Raw genomic sequence first — 17452 nt, 5'->3', positions numbered from 1 at the left:
CTCGACCTACAATACATATAGTTAGAGCATGGAAGATCCGTACTATATTGTACAGTACAAACACTCGGATCGTGGGAAGAATGACAAATGTAGCCAATTACACGACTCGTATGAGTGACTAAAAATATGACTAACAAAGACTGGGCTTTAGAAGTATCCATGGATGATTCGTGGAAATACAGTGTGGGAGGTGTAAAATGACTAATGAGCCTTGGAAGCCCTGGAGGCTGGGACTTGGAAATGCCTCAAAATAGCCTTGGCGATGGCTGCGATAAAATTGGTAACAAATTGTACAATTTAAATACGTGTCCACAGTGGGGATGTGGCTGGTGAGAGGCAGGATGCTGTTGCGGCCAACATGACCCTTTCATAATTTCTTATGCTATGTATTGCTTAAAGTAGACAGTTCCTATGTATATTGTAGAGATCTTTTATATTGACAAAGCTGTGATGGAACTCCCCATGGAACTCCCCACGTCTTACTTATCGCGTCTCACTTCTCACTTTCCAATCTCCTCCATCATCCGCCCCGTGTCCCTTGCTGTTGTTCTCACTTCGTCTCCGGTCTCCACTTCTATTGTCGCCAACTCTCCGAACCTCTCCTTCCAAAACTGCCACCTCTCATTACAAAACCCATGTTGACCTTTCCAGAGCGGGCCTCCTTTGCCGAGGGCGCCATCGAATCCTTCATTCCACTGATAGATGTCGGCCCCGAGGATACTGATCCAGGCAGCAGCAGCAGGAATCAACGCTTCCAGATTCCCCGCAGAGGATTGGTCCACCGGTGTTTCCAGTGCATCGCGCAGGGTTATCAGTGCAAACCATGAGTAGGCAAAGACAGGTTCTTTTGTCGCCATCAAACGTGCCGTGAATTTATCCCGGTTGATAATCCGCGAGATTGCCTTTTGACGAGCATCCGGAGGTCCAGCAGGTACACTTGCATTCCACTCATCGCGGAATTGCCAGCCAAACATCGGTAGGTCTTTCCAGACTTGCATATCGTAGAGCAAGATGGGCTCTCCATTTGATGTCTTCGCGTCTGGTAGTTTCGACAGTTGGACTAGCACGTTGACGAGTTTATCATGGTGTTCGGGGTACTGGTAGGCGCACTTGAATATCAAGGTCCATAGGCTGGTGATTCCCCCTCGGGATCTGACTCATCTTCCAATGAGATTGAGGCCAAATATTCAGCGGCTTGCTCTGCAGATACATTGTCGCTGAACAGGTCTTGCAGAATAGCAAGTTGAGGGGCAAAAATATCATCTGTGATGGCGACCATTCTCGGGGATGGATAGGTTTTAGTATATGATCAAGAATGTTGTAATTTTCTAGATTCAAGTTCCAGGAATTTAAATGTCTCTTATCACTCGTGAATCACTCGTGAATGTTGGCCATATCAAACCTCAATATTCCATAGCGGCCTCGTGGCCTTTATCTGCCGATCTCATTGGTTCTGATTTTCCAACGTTGCATAGCTTCAATGTTTTAGTAGTTTGATCACCCTAAGCACGCTAGGTCGGGGTCTTACAGCATCGTATTAGAGCCATAACTACATGCAGTTTCAAAAATGCCTCGGCTTTTTAGGGAAATCAATTTGTACCCTGTTTACGTATATCGACTTGAGCCACCCTTACTTAGTCTTCAATCACTAACCTAGGTAGGCCAGATAGTATATGAAAGACCGATTGTGTCATGAATTATAGAACAATGATTTTCTGCTAGAAGATAGTCTTAAAGTATGCCTATATCTCATATAGGTCCAAGGTTAACCATGTACACCAAAATATAACAATAGATCATGATGGCCACAAATGACTACCCTAATGTGTCAGAGTAATACGTGTCCACTGTGACGTAGGGAGAGATGTGTGGCTGGTGAGCAATCTTCCAGTTCCAACGTGGGTCTGATATCGCAATGATACGGTCTCTATACCTGTAAGCAGTGCAATATACCCTTTATCGACAATTTAATACCAATTCCATCAGCCTTGAATAAAGTCCAAGTCCAGGGCTAGCTTGAATCGTAAAACCTATCAAATCCCTTTGGAGGTTCCTCATTCCGCCTATTTCCGGCAACGGGTCCCCAACCACCAATATCCGGAATGACGTCCAATAGCCAACTTCAACTTCAACTTCAAATTTAGAATTGGAACAGATAACTATCTCAATATAATACGTAACAATTGACCATGTTAATAAAAAGGATAACAAAACGCTATGCGGTTGACCGGGCGATCGGAGTTTAGTGTGGCTGCCGAGCGGCTCCCGCATTGGCCGCGAAAAGTTTTCGGGTTCGGCCCCATCCCTTTCAAATCCTTTCTTCTTCTCTTTCCACTCTCTAAGGCTTCAATTGCATCCCATCCTCTCCTCTCTTTAACGTTTTTCTTTACGTTACTTCACATCCGTCAAAATGGCCACCCCCGCCGCCCCCAAGCAGGAGATGAGCGCTCTCAGCCTCGTATGTTTTGAACCCTGAATCTCCATAATACTCTTAACTGACTCGATTCTTGCTTCCCAGTACTCTCGTTTCGCTTTCGCCGGTGCCATGTGCTGCGCCATCACCCACGGTGCTGCCACTCCTCTCGATGTGTAAGTTTCTGAAACTATCGCCAGAGCGCGAGGAAGAATTTCCGCTCATACCCGGTCCTCCACAGCGTCAAGACCCGTATCCAGCTTGACCCCGTCACCTACAACCGCGGTATGCTCGGTGGTTTCCGCCAGGTCGTCCAGAACGAGGGTGCTGGCGCTCTCCTGACCGGTTTCGGTCCTACCGCCGCCGGTTACTTCCTCCAGGGTGCCCTCAAGTTCGGTGGATACGAGTTCTTCAAGCAGCAGTCCATCAACGCCCTTGGCTACGAGACTGCCAAGAACAACCGCACCGCCGTCTACCTCGCCTCCGCCGGTGCCGCTGAGTTCATTGCTGATATCGCCCTGTGCCCTCTCGAGGCCACCCGTATCCGTCTTGTCTCCCAGCCTACCTTCGCCAGCGGTCTCCTCCCTGCCATGAGCCGCATCCTGAAGGAGGAGGGCATTGGTGCCTTCTACTCCGGATTCGGACCCATCCTGTTCAAGCAGTAAGTTTCTGCTTCCCCTCGTTCGGCTTCTTTTCCTATACAATTCCCACTAACTCGACCGCCCACAGGGTCCCCTACACCATGGCCAAGTTCGTCGTCTTCGAGAAGGTCTCCGAGACCATCCTCGCCAGCGTCAACAAGGAGACTCTCTCCGACGGTGCCAAGACCGGTATCAACCTCGGCTCCGGTCTCATCGCTGGTCTCGCCGCCGCCATCATCTCCCAGCCCGCCGACACCATGCTCTCCAAGATCAACAAGACCCAGGGTGCTCCTGGTGAGGGTACCGTCACCCGTCTGATCAAGATCGCCAAGGAGCTCGGTATCCGTGGCTCTTACGGTGGTATCGGTGCCCGTCTCTTCATGGTTGGCTCCATCACTGCCGGTCAGTTCGCCATCTACGGTGACATCAAGCGCATGCTCGGTGCCACTGGCGGTGTTGAGATCGGTAAATAGATGACTCGAGTCTAATATGCTCGGGAGGATTATAGAGACTACCCTTAGAATTCCTTTTGTTTTACGCCTTGTTCATCCCCCACACACGATGTACAATATTTTGTCTCAGTTTCCTTTCAAGAACAAGCTCGCCTTTTGTCACATTCACAATTATTTCCATTGATGTCGTAATGGTAGCCGTTTGGTTTGCATATTGACGCCTTCCGTGCAACCCAATTGAGTCTTGAGGGGCAGACTGAGAGATGGCGGGAATAACTGCGAGACCACCTGGGCAACAATAAGCCTGCACCTGATTAATACCTACCTACCTACCTAGGTAGGTACCTACTGTAGGTAGGTAGGTACTGTAGGTAGGTAGGTACTCGAACCAACGCACGGTCCAACTCCCCTTGTGAGTTGGACCGCACGGGTTGAATGCAAAAACGGGTTGGGCGCAAAAAACTCGATTATGTACCTTTTCTATAGGATACGTATATAAAAGGTACTTAAATTTAAAGTATTCAAAATGTGAAGATCTCAACCACACCACTTCTTAACTATTAAATATATACATTGTTAGGCTACTATAGGCTATAGATTATAGTAAGGTAAGACTTTAAGTTAAAAAAGACGTCTGTTCTAGGGGAAATGCTGTCCAAGTCATTTTACACTAAAACTAGTGGCGTAATTTCGTTTTCCCTACTTCTAGACATTCTTTCTTAAAGATTTATCTGGTATAGAAAGTAAAGATAGTAGACTAAGTTATGAATACTTTCACCTTCCTATAAATGAATAACGTGGTTGAGATATTCACGTTTTAAATAATCTTAAGTTTAAGTACCTTTTATATGCGTATCCTATAAAAAAGGTACATAATCGAGTTTTTTGCATTCAACCCGTGCGGTCCAACCCCCAAGGGGAGTTGGACCGTGCGTTGGGTCGAGTAACTACTGGTCATGACAGCGCCGGAGTTTTCATCCTGTCCTGGGGTGGGGTGGTATTATCCAAGGTCGAGGGGGGTTGGTGGCATCAATCCCTAAAAATAAAAATAAAAAAGGGACCGCCGAGCGAAACGAACGACGATCAGTTTGGTTCCAAAAATTGCGTGGGATATACAGTATGGATTTGGGCCATACCTATATATATGGGGGAGGTCCAATGGGAGCCGGCGTAGCCAGCTCCACCACTGGCCCGATCCCCAGCGCTTGGAACATGCACAGTTCATTTTATGTTCAATAGGGCCAAGCATACATAGGGGTTTGAACACTGGGCACTATGGGTTATGGGTCTCCGTATAGTCGTACAGTTAACTAGTTACATGTACGTCCCTACACCCATACGAAACTGGAAATTAACGAATCTCTATCCAAATACTTACTGATATAACTGATAATATATTACCTTGGGTTTGAATGGATAAATATTATTAGAATAAAATAACAGTGTGTTACAATATAAACTCATTAAGAGAATACATATGTACCTTGTACTACCTTGGAAGGAACTACAATGCAATGTCCCTCACAGAGAACCCATCCAGCCCAAGACCATCCTCCTTCTCAATTACAAAGGAATGATACCCGGTATAATACGCATACATGTATCCCTCGACACACACTCGGACACTCCCATCATCTCTGCTTGTGTCAGTATCCTCAAAGACAGACCCCACAAAGCCAGAAAGACCTCTATATTCCCGAGTCACCAGGGAGTTATACATCTCCATGGGGCCAATGGCACCCAGTCTTGCAGCAGCCAGGCTCCGGGGGAATGGGATTGACAATCTCCCAATCACACACGCCTAGAACAGCTAACCAGAATTTCGACCAGTGCGGTGCATTTAAGGCGCCACCTAGACGATGTAGCAGACGCCGTGCTTGAATCATAACCGGGTGCTCGGCCTCCACACCGAGAAGTCGTAACATCGTAGCACCGTGTAGTTTAGGGATGTGCCGAGCACGGTACTGTCGCCCTCAGTGTGCAAACCCCATCCTCCATCCACAGGGTTCACGTGAGAGACCAGGTAGTTTATAATCTCCGCTGCATATACTGGAGGGATATGTGTATCGGTCACCATTCATGCGATCACAACCCCGGGTAACAGAAACATCGGTCCGCCATATTCGCCGCCCCAATTTCCGGGCGGTAATTGTTGTTTAGAGAAAAGGGTCAAGCAATTGGAGACGGTTTCTAATGGAGAAGTGGCAGGAGGAAGTTCTGTAAGACCCTTTTACCACTTTAGCTTGGGACAAGCAATGGTAGCGGATCATTCGAACAGGGATATACCAGCGGAAGCCCTAAGTAATACTTATCGGCTAGTGTCTGAGGCCATTTGGCAACGGCCTCGTCGTCATCGAGGTAATGCCACGTGGGCTTTCCGTCCTCGTCGAGCATGCGCCAGCGCGTATAATCCGTCCTTTGTGTTTGACTCATGCTGGCCAGACACATGAGCACAAGAAATTCACTTGAAACTGAAGCAATTATTCTTCAGACCAGAGGATGGAATTGGCGAGGGGAAAGAATGGGCCTTTTGGCGAAGACCAGGCAACAGAAGGGTGGATCAAAAACAAGCACGATGTGAAGTGGTGTGTAAACAATTTATGGACCGTTTGGACAGTAGCTTGGCCCCAAACGGCACAAACAAAGAGATGTAATGTAGTCTAGTCTGCTCACACAGAATTTTAATTACACTACTTTTCCTCCATAATCAGGGGTAAGATATAGAACCATCGTACTCGTCCAATTCCCAGATTCGGTTAGAAGACAATCTCCCGCGTATCCAAGGCCCACTGCCCGAAGAATTCTGCATCGCCGTTGGTTCGGGTATCTTCTAAGGTTGCGTTGGTACAAGCCCCGTTCTGCCCCGCACGGCCATATATAATTTTTATGCTCGTGAAATCGTAATAGCATCGAGGATTTCACAATAGTTGGGGCTCGTCGGATACGCCTTGGTATTGTAGGAGCGCGTTCTAAAATAAGGCATTCAGACATAAACTCCCCTAGGAAGGGGGTTTGGACGTGAGCACCGTAAACCCCTATGTTGTATGTATGCTTGGCCCTATCGAACATAAAATGAACTGTGCATGTCTCAAGCATTGGGGATCGGGCCAGTGGTGGAGCTGGCTACCAGCTTCCCATTGGACCTCCCCATATATATAGGTATGGCCCAAACCGTCCATACCGTATCCCATGCCAATTTTTGGAACCAAACTGATCGTCGTTCGTTTCGCTCGGCGGTCCCTTTTTTATTTTTATTTTATTTTTTTTTTTTTTGCCGGGGGAAACCGGGGGAAACCACACCCCCCTCCCCCCGAAAAAAGAAGGGAATAAGAGCCACTTGGCCGCAGTAGCCTACCCACTACTAAGCATGCAATCCAACGGCCATTCTGACCACTTTGTGGACAACAATGAAGCAAAACGAAAGCCAGAATGCCAAAAAAAATGACCGACGCAGGGATCGAACCTGCAATCTCTTGATTCGTAGTCAAGCGCCTTGCCATTGGGCCAGCCGGCCGCCTTGTTGAAGAAAATTGGGCCGGCTGTGCTATATGAGGGCGAGGCATCTTTTAAGGCCGGCCCCGCTTCTGACTCCACATTGGGACTTTTGTACGGTTGTTTTCGGAGGCCATTCTCTCGAGTAGGTATATCAGACCAATTCGGACAATGTCAGATACTCAAAGTTCCAAATACTCAGACATGATGGAGGAAATTAGTTTGTAGCATAATTCTCGCAGTTGCTAGCATTTGAACCGCTATATTTCTTGCTTCGGATTCCGAAAGGGTTGATCTAGTTAGTATAAATATATAACAAGGTCCCGATATTCGAGATATTCCACTACGACGATGAAAAAGAAAAAAACTTGATCAGAACCTTTGTGTCATTCGGAACTTTGAAGGACTTGATCGATACCTGTAATACTAGACGAACTAGCACAACTATCATCGCGAGTTACCAGCATGCCTCCCATTAAGACGTAACTACCAAGAAAGCGATTATGCCTGGATAGTAATAGAGCGTTTAGAATATATACTCCTTAGTGAAAATAATACACATACCAGCTCGCATAGCTCAGTTGGTAGAGCGCGTGACTAGTATTGTCTAGTCTATCACGAGGTCTGTCGTTCAAATCGGCATGTGAGCATTTTTTGCTACTTTTTTTTTTCCCGTCTTCCCAGTCTCAGATTGTATACGAACAATGACTTAGGTTAATTAGCTTGCTTGTTGACTTCTGTTTCAACTCAGACCTAGAAATTTCCATTCCTCTTTAAACCCTCGGGTCCAATAAAGCTCAAGAGTGTCCGCGAAGCTGCACATTTTCATCGCCGTCAACATGTTCTCATTGAAATTAGCGCGGCGGCTTTGTCAAATTCTTAATCGTCTCGCTGGTATCGGGGACAGCGCTCCCTTTCAATTTGTCTGGTAAGGTTGTGGAGGGTAAAAAACGCGGTGTGTATTGCTTTAACAAACGATGCTCGCACATACGGAAAGACACGCAATACAGTCGTTCTCTCAGCAATCGCACCTTGTCAAACTTTACCTGTCCAGTGAACCGGATCGAATATTGCAGAGACAGATGCCTTGGTGCCCTGTTGGTGAGGCCTTCACAGGAGATTCATTTAACTAACATAGCTAACTATAGTTAACTAACTATTAGCTAGCCTAGTTCTGTCAGAGCATCAATCTCTTCCTTCTTCCTCTCTCTCCCCCTTCTGGCTATGCCAGATCACCAATGCATCTAGTGTCTTGCTTATATGAGCTGCTATATCAAGTCTCCGCGCCCACTCACCAATGCCTTCGGAATGAAAACCATGTCCAAGACCAGCAACGGCTCTCGCTCGGGTTCCCTTGGCATCTAACCAAGATACGAAAAGATTGCTGGGAGGATAAATAACACAGACAACTGCGCAAGTGGATGTTAGTATTGTATTCTCGTCGCTATTGGCATTGACTGACTGATGGTGGTCTCTATAGAGAGATAGTGACAAAATGTGCGTGTGTACATTACAGCAACCACAAAAGCTGGGCGTCAATTGCGAACGTAATCAGGAGAATCAGAAGCTTGGCCAACAAGGGGCCCTGAAACAACCTCCAATTTGCCACCGTCCCGAAATCAGCAACCGTTACAGTACAAAAAAGGATCGCAGGGACAAACGTTGAGATCTGCACGGCAGAGACGCCTTGAAAGGCGCATCTATAAATCACCGAGATATCGCTTTGCTTGAGGCTTAGCCGGACACGAGAAGGTGGAACCTGATTTATGGATAAACGAAGCAGTGACGAATCGAATTTAGCCAGCTGTGGTCTCTGGGATGATGCTGCAAAATTTACGGTACCGGAACGCCAGGTCTATGCCTAATTTTCCAGAGACTCGTCGAACAGGAAGTCGGGCAGCCCTTGGACAAAGGCAGTTATGGGAATCACCAAAGAACATTGACTACCGATTCGGTCCCGCCCTAAACTGCGCCTCCCACGGTCAATACGTTCGACTGAAATGGCCATTAAAGCAAGGGGGCAAGCCTCACACCCACTTTAGTTGTGTTTTGGACGGAGTGATGTATCGATTGTGCTGGAATCATAGTACATCGCACATTCGGCATCTCGGGCACCGTTTCTATTCCAAGACCACACGATCTATCGGTCACTGCACAAAGAAGATCCTTCTCGAGATCTTCCAGTTCACCGCGTCAGATGAGGTGCCTGTGAGGTGCCTGATGGCCCGAAACAACCGGTTGATTTCTCCCCCAAATGGCAGAACAGACCTCAGGGAATAATCGAATGTCAAAGCCCCCGAAAAGGCAGACTGTACGACTCACCTCCAAAGCCCGGTGCCATAAAGAAGCTTTCGAATTTGGGGTCGGAAATCACCTGCGAAAGGTGTTTCCCCATGAGAGCATATGTCCCGGAGTGCGCTCAGTGAATAACAGGGAGCTGAAAGAGTTCCGGCTCAATTATATGTTGAGAAAGCTGGGGATGGCTGGAAAGTTATTCGCCTCATTCAAAGTACCCGAAGAACGTTCAGAAAAAGCCTAAAGTCCAGTCCAGGTCGAAGCCAAGCGGTTGGAAATCTATCATCTCAACATGCAAACTACGAGCAATAGCTGGACTGTTCTTCTGCGAGTGGACAGGCAGAACCATCAGTGACGGCATTTTCCACCAAGGAAGAGATATCCCCCGGTATAGACGGAGCCGTGCAATGTGCCATGGTGGGAGATGAAAGAGCAGTCAATGTTGCTTGAATCAGCGGAAAGATTTTCCTCAGGTGTCGAGCATTTTCAAGGTCGCTCTTCGTCCTATACAGGGTCTAAGGAGTCGGCCCCCGTATGTGACCGCTACGTGCAGCCGCAAGCATACTAACCACGTTATCACCACGACGCCAAACATGAGGCCAATAAACGCTACCCACCAGAAACCACCCTGGCGGTATTCAGGAAGGTCCATGCTTGAGATACTTGGACCGGAATAAAACGAGCCAGCATCGACCTCGTGGGGAGCGACCTACGAAAAGATGTGTGAAATGTGTCCCTGGATCGTGCCTCGTTGGGTGGGATTGTTGCTGTCGGGGAATACACACGTGTCCATAACCGGCCTGTGCTGTTCGACGCCATCATAAGTAGTGGTGCTTCTCAACACATCCATTGTGTCTTTCCTCACCGCGAACCAGATAATCTGGGGGATACTGCCCGCGTTGATGTCTTATTTATGCATCATCTTCAGAACGCATACGAGCACGACTTTCTTGAGTCTTTTGTTAACGATGGAAGGCAAACACTAGTGGAAACTCCACTTCCAACTTCGATACTTGTCGTGGAATGGTCCATCCTGGAGTTAGCCTAGACATCCATGATGGTTCGGCCGGAACGTCTACTCTGGATGGTCTTATCCAGCTCCTGTTTTCTGGCAAGTCACGTTGAAATGATGTGGTCTAAGCAGCTGGCGCAACAACCCAAGCAAAGTCAGCTGTGAGCACTGCGTTCCGTGAAGGTATGTTCAATGCCCAAGCCGAACCCGCTCGATGACGACTGAACGCGAAGAAAGTAAGGAAGTACTTACTTTGGTTCCTCAACGCTGGACCTGCTTAGCTTTTTCCACTACCTTGTTACCGCAATGATTTTAACTCTCCAAACTCGTTTTGAACGCGAAGCAGACCAAGGCGAAATACCGAAATGTTGAAGTATGCAATTCATTTCCCTTGTGTTCCACCGACACTCCGTACAGTTTACGCTATTTGATATACACGTTAGACATGGCTTTAATAAGACTAGTAGATTACCTACGCTACTTACTCCGACGAGGCGGCAAATGGACGTAGAAAGTAGTGACGTTGAATACTAGTAAGCCTTGGGGAAAAAGAATGCGATGTCAAACCATCGATGAAGTGGAAGAATGGAAGAAGCGTAACCTTCCGGGGCCACGATATAGTGTTGCAGGTACTAGTATCTAGCTATGTATACAAGAGTAATCGGCCGTATGTACCTACCTAGGTAGGTAGGTGTGGCCGCTGACCGTCCAAGACGGGAGACGGGCTTTAACAATCCGATCCATCTGGCCTGAGATAATATCTGGGAGACTGTATGTAAGATAATACTCTGACACCCATTTGAATGTTGTTCTGGTCAAAACTTTTTCTTCTTGCTGCTATAACCTTCCACAAGGACGTACACAGGGCTTTCCTACGTATAACCATGGATGATAGGGATATATTGGTTAGAGGTCGAAAGGAGAAAATATCAAAGAGCAGGACATTTTGTGGATTATGTGTAGCCCACATACAGTGGGACACGTCCTTGAATTTAACTATCTGAACTATCTGCAAGATGGCGAATGTATACGCCCACCTGGGTGGAGGGAAGCCGCTTGTTCCACCGAAAACGAAATGCTACACCGACCAAATAGACGAGATAATGAATAAATCCGGCCCATACACATATGCGCCGTGAGAAATATGCCCAGTAAGAGGTGAAGTGGCAACGGGCGGGGAGAAGGAAATGTGTCTAGTCTAGCTGTTGGGCAAGCAACGCAAAAGACAGAAGACAAGACGAAGAGAAGAACGAACCAACCTTATGCTTCGAGAGCAAGGGACGTTCACTGTGGAGAAAGGTAACACTCGAAGATGGCGAGGGGTTAGATGTTCGATCTGATGGGGGCAGAACTGCAAACTGCAATATTAGGTCAGAGACCACAAGCAATCTGAGGCTCTGATATCAATTTGATGTTGGGGACCAGCCCCGGCGGGATGGAGGGGGCGAAGGGAAGAGAGAGGGAGCCGTTCAGGCGGGAGTTGCGGAGGTAACTTGGCGTTTCGCGGCTCCTTCGGTTGGACCCTGGGAATCGAATTTGGTATTAGTCATTCTTAGTTGTCGACATCCTTGGGGGGGTTATTTTTCCGCATGGCGTTGGATCACGGGTTCCAGGGTTTATGTTTCGCCAGATTAGGCCGATCTCATCCGCTTCGACACACTTACGTCCAACTCGCTGATGCTGCGTTTCTGGCCGGCTGTCTCTGACCGTTTGGTGACTTTCTTCTTCGGTCGAGACGCCCGGGTCTCACCGGGCTGGAAGACATCATCGGGCAAATCAAAGCTGGTGGGCTTTAGATAAAATCCACGCGAGTCACAAGGGATAGGAGGAGCTTACCTGCGAACATGGGTGACAGCCAGCTCCATGACTTCTTCCTGATATCCTGGCCATGAGGTGCAAGTTGACTTAAAGATTTGTGAGTCGGTTGATATATCGAGGGATCGCGATTGGCCTTCGAGAAAAACGTTAGAAATGTCATATAGGGGGAGTGGTGCGATTACCTGGCTCCAGAGGTTTCAGCTCTAGACCAATGTAATAAGTCGTCGTGTACACAGTCTGGCCTTCGTTATCGACCGTCCCCTCGACCGTGCCCTCGGCCGGCCCCGGTACCTCTGCATTTTCGAGGGTGTTCTGGACCGCGGCTTGGTGAGCGGCATCCTTAGTCTCATCGGTCATCGCGGTCTTTGTGCCCTTAGCCTGATGTTGTGTAGACCCATTCTTGACAGCTTCCATATCTTGCTCATTCTTGATGAGATGGACTCTTTCAAACCCCTTAGGGAATGGGTGGGCCACTGCAATAATTGGCTTGCGATCTAAAGCGCCAACGAGGTGACGCAACTTGGACTCAACGAGACCTGACCACACGGATTCGGCCTCCTTGGTCTTGCTGGAAGCGGTGATGCTGAGATAGTATTTGTAATCGTGGGTGAAGAATGTGTGGCGCGCGAATAGATCATGCCACGAGAGCTGCTTCATGAAGATCTTGTCTACCATGTCACCACCTCGCTGCAGTTCCCTGAGAATGACAGCCTTGGTGGACATACTGATGTTGTGCGTTGCGCACATGGAGGGATACGCAGGAGTGATGATGGGCATGAGGTGGAATCGATCACCGTGGTAAATCTGATAGTTCTTAGCAATACCGTCAGCGAAAGTGGTGCTTTGTGCGTACCTTTGGGTTCCAGACTTTTATCTGGAGGGGCCCATCCTCAATCTGTTTCAATAAGACAGGTTGAGGCCAATTCCACTTGTTCATGATTCTGAAAAACTTTCCCACAATAACAGAGCCAGTTGCTTGCGGGTATAGCTGACAAACCCGAGCCACCAGCATCGCCCATGCGACACCACCAGGGAATCCGACAATGTTCGAGTAGATCGCTCGTCCTATACAGATGATTAGATGATTTGAATAGTGATAAAGAAAGAGGATACGACACTTACGCTGCGCCCAGAGTTTGATTGCACGCAATGCAAGGCGGAATGTCTTTTGTTGGGGGACGAGCTCCAGTATTTCATCTGTGACACGAGTTCCATTTAGCGATCTCACCTCTCGTTCATCCAGTCCTCTGAGATAATCATTATTCTTCAAATCCAGATTCATCGGGATAGATGGAATGACGAGGCGGGCAAAAATCAGATCGATACTAATTCCACACAGCTCAAGCTTGATGATTGGAACGAACGCATCGGGCACGGGAGTCATCTTTTCAATAGCTCCCTCGGAAGCCATTCTTTCGAGAACAGGGGGAAATTCGGCGAAGAAATCATCAATCAAGACATGTTTAGGCCCAACGACTAGCGTATCGATATCGGAGCCTGCAAGCCATCATCGTCAGTACGGACATGACAAGATTCATACATAGCTGAACACTTACCTGGTCCGTATACACCCAGCCTGTAACTTCCATAGGTAAAAATTTTACCCCCAGAAGCCTCGACAGCAGCAGGGGACAGACCCTTCTTGCGACTGACGACTTGGACAAATTCCACTGTGACGCGCTGTAGTAACTGGAGCACTTGTTTTCTATTCCGCAATCATCAGTTTCGGGGCTCTGGCGCTATCCTCGTCGAAATGCGAACACACCTCCGTTCCGTTTCAGTCGGTAGCTCGAAGTTGTTTTGAGCCTTAAGCTCGGCAATGAGATCGTCGTTCGCCGAAAGTTCATCCTTAGTCGGCAAGACGGTCGAGATCGGAGGTGTAACACCCCATTGTCGGACAGGTGGCGTGGCCATTGTGGGGAGGAAGCCGAAATGGTAAGATTCGAAATATAGTCTCACAAAGCCGTGCGAAGATAGGGATTAGATAACGCGAGCAGACTTGTCGATGAAGCTCCGAGGCAAGCAGCCTAGGAAGAAATTAGGTGCTGCTGAGGGAGCGAGAATAATCAAGAGGACAATACAACTCCGTGAGCAAAAAGCGAAGAGAAGACAGAAACAGGGAGAGAAATGGAATTGAAGAAGGAAGTTGGTCGCCGTGCAGGTTCATCGGCGCTTCCAGCGCCAGGGCAGGCGCTTACTCATCATCACATGATCGGTACCTAAATATCTACATTTTTGGCGACAACGAGCTAACATTATATAATTTTCAGCCATCAAAAAGGATCTCGAATTTAACTGAAGCCATACAAGGAGGCTGCATTTTGAGTTTTATGACTTTCTTAGGTAATTGGACGTGCTCCAGAACTTCTCGGGCCAGAGAATTGGCGCTATTACCTCAGTTGTCTGCGAAAAATTGAGTGAGCTTGCTATCAAGCCATTTAACATCATCCATGTTATCGCCTGGACCTCCTGCCCAATCTATCCACCGAGTTAGCTTGGTATATATTTGGAATTTGTGTTGCTAAACTCACGACCCCAGATGGAAGGGAAGATATCCAGTGTTCCAATCCCTGGCTTCATACAAGCAACTTCATACTCTGAATCTTCAGGCCTAATGTGATGTGATTCTCAGCTTAGTCTCACTTTGATCAAGTGGAAGGATGGACCAAATCGACTTAAGGGAAGTAAAGGTCAGTTTTTGACGGCAAAACCAACGCTTTTGCTTTGATGGATGCCATCGCCTTTTCAAAGTCCCCATTGTATGGTTCTTGCTGCGAGACGTCACCATTTTGCCAGGTCTGTATTAAAACCAGCAGATTCTCGGGTTCTTGAACGCACTTGTCAGTTCCCTGATACAACCACTTCATCGGGATCAAACAAAACCTTTAGAACAAGCCCATTTCTCCCAGAAGTTGACCATGAAATCTTCAAGTCCCTGAAAACCCAGCACAGTTTCGTACAACTTGTGTCGATAGAAAGCCTGACTGAATCCCCTGTTTCTGATGGGTCAGATGAGGGATAAAAGTTAAAGTCAACACAGAATTTCTTACCATCCAGCATACACACGGCCCAATGCCTTGAGACCAACATCCTTCTCTTCAGCTGTCCAAGCATGCGCTTCTGCCGTTTCCCTATTAAGGCCAATCTCCCCGGATCCCGCAGATCGGCTCTTCTTCACCGCAATCAAGGAGCTTTTCACACCCTCAAGGAAGACCTGGTTGTGAAGCGAGGTTTTCGCAGCCGTACAAAAGGGGACCACGAGATCCATGAAGTCAGGATACTGCGTTGCCCATTGGAAAGTCTGGGCCCCTCCCATAGACCAGCCAACAACGGCGCGCAAATGCGTGATGCCCATGTGCTTGGTAACGAGCTCATGCTGCGCCCGCACATTGTCGTAAAATGACACCTTTGGGAATGGCCCGAGGCTCGGCTGGTTGGATGGAGAAGAGGACTGACCGTTTCCGAACAGGGCTGGGACTATAATGAAGAAATTGTTGGGGTTCAGGAGCTTGTCATCTCCGATCAACCAGAAGTTGTCGGACAGAGCTAGAGGCAGTATTAGACCAGTATTGGAGAGAATCTGGGATAGTATCTAGATATACCTCCGGAAAACCAAGTTGGATAGACGATTGCTGGAGATTTGGGATCGCCGAATGTCTTGTATGCGATATGAGCGTCCTTGATCTTCTCGCCGCTCTGGAGCTCCCAGTCTCCAAGCTTGAAAGTTTCGTATTGCTCCTGTGACATAATCGCACTTCCTTTTTGAATTTCAGATGGAAATAAGATGAAGAAGTTTGTACTTTTGCTGAATGGGCATTCTCCAATTTATAGTTCTACAGTTGGAGATACTTATCAACCCCGCTCTGCCCTCCGCACGAGACACGGTTTGAGCCGGACATGCTTATCCTCCGTCAATTTGGTACATACAAGTATCTATAAGCGCAAATAATTTTATCGAGCGCCTGGAGTTTCAAGGTTCGATGAGATGTCTAGTAAGAGTGTCGCATCCATGGATGGATAGATTCAAACTAAAACATGGCCAGGCACTTTCCGAGCCAGGCAAGAAATGGGCCCGGCCCCGGCCGTGCTTACAAACTTTCAGCCCGGCATCCCAGCGCGGTGCACATCCTTGCATATATGTAGGAAATTCACACATATATTGATTAGGTGCCTAGATATATTTGCAGTTAGGTGTTGTGTAGACTTACCATGAGTTTGTATATAGTGCACCAAAGTTATACATGCCGATTTGCTTCTGGCTGTATGCTCTAAGAATCTATATACTCGTATCCAACCCAAACCTTATCCGACAAAGCTGCTAGAGTCCAAAACAGAGCTCTAGAATTGCGGTCTAGGGATCTCCATGGCCTCCGTGGTTCGGCCATATGAGATGCCACCTAGACGACTGATAGGCTTAAGGACCTTCAAATCGACGATATTCCTTTCCTCATTGATAGCATCATCCCTAACCCAGAAACGAACGCCCTCAATAATAGCAAGCACACCCGTTTTCTTACCTGGGGTGACCCGACTCTCAAACTCCTTCAACTCGACAAGCTTGCCTTCGATAGAAAGAATTGACTCCTTGACACGGGCAGGCTTCACAACAGAGGTAGGTGCTTGATGCAGGCCGGAAGTCTCCCACTCGGAAACACCATAAGGGGCATTGATGGCAGTAGAATTGGCTGCTTCAACGAAATGCTCCGAGATAATGTTGATAACGCACTCGCCTGTCTCATTCAGGTTCTTCAATGAATCCTTGGCTCTCTCCATCGATCCAGAAAAGCCAACTGTAAACAGCGGCGGGTCGTGGTTGATGACCTGTGCGTAGCTGAACGGAGCGAGGTTTGTAGTCTTGCCATCTGCAGACTGGGTACTGACGAGTGCGATCGGTCGTGGGACCATTCCTGAAATCAGGAACTTATAGTTCGAGGCCACAGGCCGGCCCTCTTCATGGGGGTCGATCTCGACGTGGTCTTTCTTCAGGCTCTCGCCACTGTCGTTCGCACCATCGCCTTCCTTCCATGTGGGGTTTGGGGACTTAGTATATGTGACCTCAGCGTCCTGGCGAAAGTCTGGGCGCGAGGCTTGGGTTTTCACGAAATCCGGGCGGACATTCAACATTGTGTAGGTGTGACCAAAGAATCGGGTGGGGTGATTAGGTCGGAATGGTGCGCGTGTTGTTGCGAGACGACCAGAACTTGAGATTTATAATCAGCTATGCTGTTCAGTGTGCATGTAGGCTGCCCCGCATAGTGGTGACGATAAGGGTCACCTCCGTCATGCTTGCTAGAAATTGCCTAGGTGAGGACAGTGAAATACTTACCAA

At 48.0% G+C, this 17452-nt stretch overlaps 5 protein-coding genes across 5 annotated transcripts; 1 reads left to right on the top strand and 4 right to left on the bottom strand.

The window, feature by feature from the left end:
• Positions 1-500: 500 nt before the first annotated feature.
• Positions 501-1279, bottom strand: N7489_005596 (DUF3632 domain-containing protein; the record flags this gene model as incomplete). The annotated part of the gene is made up of 2 exons (XM_056711348.1): positions 501-1109; positions 1211-1279. 2 exons carry the CDS (start codon positions 1277-1279, stop codon positions 501-503), a joined length of 678 nt encoding a protein of 225 aa, XP_056569769.1.
• A 1131-nt stretch (positions 1280-2410) lies between these two features.
• Positions 2411-3527, top strand: N7489_005595 (putative mitochondrial phosphate carrier protein (Mir1); the record flags this gene model as incomplete). Its single annotated transcript, XM_056711347.1, has 4 exons — positions 2411-2458; positions 2519-2589; positions 2655-3074; positions 3143-3527. The coding sequence occupies 4 exons, from the start codon at positions 2411-2413 to the stop codon at positions 3525-3527; spliced, it is 924 nt and encodes a 307-aa protein (XP_056569768.1).
• An 8247-nt stretch (positions 3528-11774) lies between these two features.
• On the bottom strand, positions 11775-14037 carry N7489_005594 (polynucleotide adenylyltransferase; the record flags this gene model as incomplete). The annotated part of the gene is made up of 8 exons (XM_056711346.1): positions 11775-11828; positions 11970-12087; positions 12142-12256; positions 12306-12927; positions 12977-13188; positions 13246-13620; positions 13680-13828; positions 13889-14037. The coding sequence occupies 8 exons, from the start codon at positions 14035-14037 to the stop codon at positions 11775-11777; spliced, it is 1794 nt and encodes a 597-aa protein (XP_056569767.1).
• A 481-nt stretch (positions 14038-14518) lies between these two features.
• N7489_005593 (homoserine acetyltransferase family protein) lies at positions 14519-15870 on the bottom strand (the record flags this gene model as incomplete). Its single annotated transcript, XM_056711345.1, has 6 exons — positions 14519-14601; positions 14655-14734; positions 14839-14950; positions 15007-15116; positions 15174-15669; positions 15726-15870. The coding sequence occupies 6 exons, from the start codon at positions 15868-15870 to the stop codon at positions 14519-14521; spliced, it is 1026 nt and encodes a 341-aa protein (XP_056569766.1).
• Positions 15871-16461: 591 nt separating this feature from the next.
• Positions 16462-17247, bottom strand: N7489_005592 (flavin reductase family protein; the record flags this gene model as incomplete). The annotated part of the gene is made up of 1 exon (XM_056711344.1): positions 16462-17247. The coding sequence occupies one exon, from the start codon at positions 17245-17247 to the stop codon at positions 16462-16464; it is 786 nt and encodes a 261-aa protein (XP_056569765.1).
• Positions 17248-17452: the final 205 nt, after the last annotated feature.

This window comes from Penicillium chrysogenum (genome assembly GCF_028827035.1).
Source record: "Penicillium chrysogenum strain IBT 35668 chromosome Unknown utg000002l_segment0_segment0, whole genome shotgun sequence".
Taxonomy (NCBI): domain Eukaryota; kingdom Fungi; phylum Ascomycota; class Eurotiomycetes; order Eurotiales; family Aspergillaceae; genus Penicillium; species Penicillium chrysogenum.
This window is presented reverse-complemented; position numbering and strand designations above follow the sequence as displayed.